The 6,524-nt window shown below is 41.2% G+C and overlaps 1 protein-coding gene across 2 annotated transcripts; it reads left to right on the forward strand.

Moving 5' to 3' along the window:
• The first annotated feature begins 1,616 nt into the window (after positions 1-1,616).
• Positions 1,617-5,830, forward strand: LOC110835174 (uncharacterized). 2 transcript variants are annotated; one of them, XM_087345270.1, is made up of 3 exons: positions 1,617-2,046; positions 2,080-3,500; positions 3,848-5,830. In XM_087345270.1, the coding sequence occupies exons 1-2, from the start codon at positions 1,617-1,619 to the stop codon at positions 2,973-2,975; spliced, it is 1,326 nt and encodes a 441-aa protein (XP_087201396.1). In that variant the 3' UTR covers positions 2,976-3,500; positions 3,848-5,830. The 2 variants fall into 2 exon arrangements, with proteins under 2 accessions (XP_087201396.1, XP_087201395.1); XM_087345269.1 differs by having other exon boundaries at positions 1,617-3,500.
• The last annotated feature ends 694 nt before the right edge of the window (positions 5,831-6,524 follow it).

The following is a 6,524-nucleotide window of genomic DNA, read 5'->3' on the forward strand; positions in this document are numbered from 1 at the left end:
TTTCTGTTACTTCATGTTTTCTTGGTCCAAATGTTCTCAAAACTCATTTGATCAAAAACTTTCTGTTTCTGGTCTTCTTTAGCATGATACACCAATAGTTCTGTAGTTAATATGAAGTGGTCTAGGGTGAGACATTGCTGGGGCATTGCCCTTGCATACTCTCGGAATGTCTCTTTTTAAACTTTGAAAAATTATATAAAATAAAAGTCACAATTTATAAGTCCTTTAATTTCTGATCTCTCTGTTGGAGGCAAAAGCATTATGTATGTGCATTTGGTGAGATGTTTCTATATTTAAATTCTGCATTTAAAAGTGTAAATATAACATTAAGTAATGACCAGAACAGCTTTATATCAGGATTTGTGTCAATTTCTGTCAACCTAGAACTGCATGCTAGACCACCTGAGACTTTAATTTGTAAGACTACTTTGCTGGAAACCAATTATCATGCCCATATAAAAAACTGGCAAAATTATAGTTTTTTATTATTATTAGATTTTTTATAGGAGACAGCAATGAATATGGGTAACCACTGACACTGTGCCTTTTATATTTCCAGGAAATATTTCCCGTGATGGTGAACCCTAAAGTTGTTGACATTAGCTCGCGAGTTCCAGGCTCTCCAGCATGGCTGGATAGATTGGCACCAGCAAATTATCTCATTCAGGAGGTGACTAAATTGCAGGATTTACAAAAGAGTTGAAGTAGTGCAGTATGACCTCTGAAACGTTGGTTAACATCGACTAGACTACACAGCGCAATAACCCAGAAGACAGAAATCTTCATACTCATCGCCCTGATGACGGAGGCAGTATGACCTCTGAAACGTTGGTTAACATCGACCAGACTACACGGCGCAACAACCCGGAAGACAGAAATCTTAATACTCACCGCTGTGAAAACCTCAAATCTCACAAGATTTGAGTGAATCACCTGGATTGAAAACAATTTAATATCACCAGAAATAAACTTTGTTACAATCCATTGTCATATTCACTAGATTGAATTTGTATTTGAAAATCTCTGCAGAGGGGGCTGGTAGATTAGACATCATTCTCATTTAAAAACTTCTTGGTTCAATCCCAGTCATATGTGAAGGTCCGGCAAGAGACCGTTCGGATCCTGAGAGTCTCCAAGAAGCCGAAAGACAATCTGTCCGGAGCTGAGAGGAAAGCTCTCCGAGCCCTGCGGAATAATGCAGACCTCACGCTCCTCCCGGCTGACAAGGGCAGCGCGACGGTTGTCCTTAGCACTGACGATTACAACGGGAAGATCCGAGCCCTTCTGGAAGCCCCGATGTACAGGTTACTGCCCAAGGACCCTACGGAAGCCGTTGAAAGGAAGACCACCCTCCTTCTCAAGAAGTCATCATTTCCAGAGGAGGTCATCCAAAAGCTACGGCCCCAGGGTTTGAGGCCCCCTAGACTGTATGGGCTACCTAAGATCCATAAGGAAGGAGCTCCCCTCAGGCCCATTGTAAGCACCATCGGCGCTCCAACCTACCGGCTTGCCCAATATCTCGCGGGACTATTCGGGGGATTGGTGGGGCACTCTCCACGTCACGTGAAGATCTCATCAACACCATCAAGTCGCTCCGCGTGGGCCCTGGGGACATCATGGTCAGTTTCGATGTCGTGTCTCTCTTCACCATGGTACCCGTTGGTGAAGCCCTACGTCTCCTGGAACGACACTTTGATGGTGACGTCTTGAGGCTGTTCCACCTTGTATTAACATCTTCATACTTCAAGTTCGGCGGCCGGTTCTACGAACAGACCGACGGGGTGGCTATGGGTTCCCCACTATCACCTGTCATCGCCAATTTCTACATGGAGCATTTTGAAGAAATGACGGTGGACGGGGCGACCTTCAAGCTCCTCTGCTGGTTCCGTTACGTGGACGACACGTTTGTTATCTGGCCCCACGGCCCTGGCAAGCTCGCTGAGTTCCTCAACCACCTCAACAGTATTCACGAGAGCATCCAGTTCAGCATGGAGACTGATAAGGACGGCCATCTCCCATTCCTCGACATTGATATCCACCGAAAACCTGGCTCATTAGGCCACAAGGTGTACCGAAAACCAACCCATACTGACCTTTACCTCAATTCCAATTCCCATCACCACCCATCCAACAAACAGGCCGTGCTTTCGACCCTGGTACACAGGGCTAAGGCCCTTTGCGACCACGAGAGCCTACAGAGTGAACTGGAGACACTCACCACCACCTTCAGGAAAAACGGATACAGCAACTGTCAGATCCAGAGAGCTCTCAATCCGCCTGCGAGGCTGTCACCGCCTACTGGAAAACCAGCCTCGGTTGCCTTCCTGCCCTACGTCGGGACGACCTTCAACTGTATAAGCAGGTTGCTGGCCAGGCATGACATCAAGTCTGTTGGTCTTCTGCCAAAGAAAATTCCCTGTTTTCTCCGGCTAGTAAAGGACGACCTAGGATTGAAGACGCCTGGCGTATACAGCGTTCCCTGTGAGTGTGGTAAAATCTACATCGGCCAGACAGGCCGTTCCGTTGAGGCCAGGATCAAGGAGCATGAACGCCACATCCGGCTCGGGCAGCCCGAGAAATCTGCGGTTGCTGAACACCGCTTCAACATGGAACACTGCATACAGCTCGAGGACACTTCTATCCTCTCCTCGAAAACCGGCTACATGGATCGGATTATCAGGGAAACCATCGAGATCGAACTACATCCCGATAACTTTAACAGGGAAGATGGACTTCACCTGAGCCGGTCCTGGAAGCCTCTTATTCACACACTTCGAGGACTCCGAGAGTGCGCCGCCAGAACCAACCAGACCACTGACATGGCCCTTTTCAGGGACCAGATCCAGCCAACCAAACTCAGCCTTTCTCTCTCTACTTTCTCTCCCACTCTCGCCCACCTGCTACCATTGGTCCACTCCCTCGTCTGCTCCCATTGGCTCGGGGCAGGCTACACCTTTCACTTTCCGGCCCTATAAACCTAGCACTTCACACCCTATTGGCATATTCATCGCCCTGATGACGGAGGCAGTGTGGCCTCTGGTTAATAACGACCAGACTACACAGCGCAACAACCCAGAAGACGGAAATCTTCATACTCACCGCTGTGAGAACCTCAAGTCTTACACAGTCATATGTGTCTATGAATTTTTCTGCTTACAGATTGAAGCTTTCACTTCTGCCAAAGATAAAAACTTAGGCTCCAATCATGATTTGGATCTCATGTCAGACTGCAGGTATTTGTGCTGACCATCATTCTCATGATCGCCCTATCAGTCGGAGTATTGGAATTTGCTGTATGGTGTTCTCACCTCAGAAATAGATTCTGCCCCCTTGCATAGGTCGGCACATGCCAGGATGGTCATCGTACCTGGAGGCATCACATACAGAGGAAGAAAGAAACAAATAATCTTCTCCACTTGCAGATGGAAGTTGCTAGATGGAAAGCAGGAGGCAGAGTGAAGGCTGATTTTGCATTGTTCCCATCTACAGAAATGACCAAGGTAAGATGCAGTATTAGGACCCTTCAGAAAGGTGAGATTGTAGGGGAGTAATATGTAATGTACTTCTCATTTTGTATGTAGTTTCATATGGGAAGTTCACTTACCAGTCTTCCATCTGCAGATGTTTCACTGAACTACTGAATGGTATTGTTTTAGTGGCAATTATCCCCCCCCCCCCCCCCCCCCCCACTGTGTTGATGTATCCCAATTTCCACATGTGTTTTGCATGTCGGATATTTACAGAACATGAAATTGATGCAGCGTCAGTATGTGTTTTTGTCTAAACCATTATAAATATGAATGAAAATTTTACTTGTAATTAACTACCTCTTCGGTTTTTGTTTCAGGCACTTCACGAAAGTAAACCTGAAGTGATTGGACATCTTACAATTCCTGTTACTGACAATCAATCGGCCAGCGCTTCTATTGTACCCCTTATCTTGAACCCTGAAGCATCGATGATGTTACAGAGGAAACTATTGCAGATGTTTTATAAATTAAGCATTTGCAAGACATCAGCAGAAAACTAGAATTGTCACACAAATTGGTTGTATTTATTCAGTTTATTTCATATGATGACAAATTTTAGTTTTTGGTTTACCTACACTTGTGTGAGCTACATATTGTTTATGTAGTTCGGCTTGTGAGTCATTATTAGGAGGTTATGTTGTTTACCAAACAGTAAAGTTGCAAATCTACAAAAAAATTTGTTTTAAAGGAGTGGCAGAAACTATTTACATTGTCAGAAAGAAAAATTGTAATTGTGTGGTCATTTTTGCTTATTCATCTTCAAGATTTCAAAATTGCATTTTTGTAGATCCACAATTTTCTCTTTGGATTGACTCATTATAATAAATTGTTAAATTGTCTTGTAATTTTTATGTTAAAAGCATTTTTACGTATTGTAGTAAGACTTGCCATCTTAAACTTTCTTTCTTTTGTACAAGTTTCATATTTGTGGACTGGGATCGCTCGACTTTTTCAGAATTTTTTTATTCTATATGTGCACATTGTGGTGTTCCACGCGACATCCGCTTATGATATTTAAAAGTAGGTGAACAATGTACAGGAAGATGGAGCAGATAACGGATAAGAACAACATTTCATTTGCAGCAAAATAATCCATTTTCTTTGGGATCATTTTTCGTACCTTTTGCGGTGAAGTTTCATAGATAATATTAAACATAATATTAGTCATATTACTACGGGTGTTTTGAAAGTTGTTTATACAGTTTGTAAGTTAGGACCTTAGCTCAATTTTACAGGCAATATAGGCTGATATTTTACAAAGGAAAGCTGGAAATGGGACACATTGAATTCATAACAAAGTACTGGTACTCTTCCTAACATATTTGTATTGGAAACATCAAACACAAACCTGCATTAGAAACAAAACTATTTTGATTTCCCTCGTGCTCAAGATTATAAAATTCTTGCCATATATTCATTTCTGTTTTACGTTCAAAGTATATAATTTTGGATGAGTTGTGTATCTGTAACTGGCACTCCGTTATGTTTTGATTGTAACTTCTTTCATACATTAGGTGGTCACTTTCTGTCGCGTATTTGGTTGCCTTTGCCTTGTTTCTTCACTCTCATGAACATGGCAGAATATTTGTTTACATTGGTAACACTGTATTTTTGCAGTACATCATTTTGTAAAGTTAGAAAATGGTTTGAAAAATAGTAAAAGATTCAGTTACTGAATTTCATATCGTTTTTCTAGTCCAGTACTCTATATTATTTCAACAGGAATGTAAGTGTGCATTTGTAATTGTTATAAAAATTGACCAAGGTCCTGTCTGCTTTATGATTCAAGGCCTTGCCAGGTGCAGCCTGTTGCTGTAATATGTAGAAACAGCACTGATAAAGTGATGAAAACAAACATTAACATGTTTTTATAAACCTCGCAAGTCTGACTGCTCTTGGGTATCGAAAAAATGTGCACAGAAGGTTGTGCCCAGAGAAGTACAAATCAAAAGAGATGTTCACACTCACATTTGTGTTGCCTGTAAGAACATCAGTGACATCTTAATTAAAAAGTATGTAGACGAATATATTTTATTTTTGTGGAACCCATACATTCCTTATTTGTTATCAAATTAGTACTGCTGAAGAAAGGCAAACTATAGCAACCATGAAATTGTATGTTCTTTGATACTGCAGAATAATATAATGTTGCAATACCAACAACGTGCTGTAACATTTTCATGTGTAATGTCATCAGGTGTTTCAACCTGTATTCTTCAGGGCTTTGTTATTATTGTAATACATTTGCTGTCTCATTTTATTGTTGCAATGAATAATCCGCGATCTTTCTCTGCATTTTATATTATTTACTGTGTGTAAGTACAAAACATATTCCGCTACAAATTTATGTTCTGTACACTTTACCACCTACATTGTAGCTATGAAATGTAGCTAAAGTTTCAGACTTCATTTTAAAAAACATACAAAGCTTCTAGTTTGTGAGAAAATACAGTGGTGTTGATGTAAACCACATGCTTCTACTGGATATTTATATTGTCAAAATGTTCAGGTTGCTCAGAAATATTTTTGAAAAACTTTTACATGCTGTTCTTATTCTGACTTTCATGTCACATTTTTCCAATCTGTGTCATCATACTGGTGCTGTAATGGTTGTAGATGTCCTTGAATGGTCTTCCACATAACACATCAAGTTTAAAAATTATGTCACTGCTTGCATATGAGTGTGTCAAGTTTCAGCTTCATGCACTTATATTGTAAGGATAAAACTGAAGAGCAGCGAGGGAGTTATTTTCAACCATTAGGCCCACAAAGTAGTTTTTAACATTATATTGAAAGAAGTGTTTAAATTGGTCTGTCACTATTGCTGATTGAAACTATTAAGTATGTGGTGGAGGACAAGGTCCAAGTGGACTAAGTAATTGGGAGTAAGCCAGGTGAGCAAAGCTTTCGGATTCACATCTGCAGTTAGCCAAATTTTTTGTAATGATCTCTCTAAATAGAAGTAAAATTCAGGACAGTGGTCTCCTGCACCAA

The sequence above is a fragment of the Zootermopsis nevadensis genome, unplaced genomic scaffold (genome assembly GCF_977971745.1).
Source record: "Zootermopsis nevadensis isolate Lab colony 2312 unplaced genomic scaffold, Znev_1.0 Znev_ptg000008l, whole genome shotgun sequence".
Classification (NCBI taxonomy): domain Eukaryota; kingdom Metazoa; phylum Arthropoda; class Insecta; order Blattodea; family Termopsidae; genus Zootermopsis; species Zootermopsis nevadensis.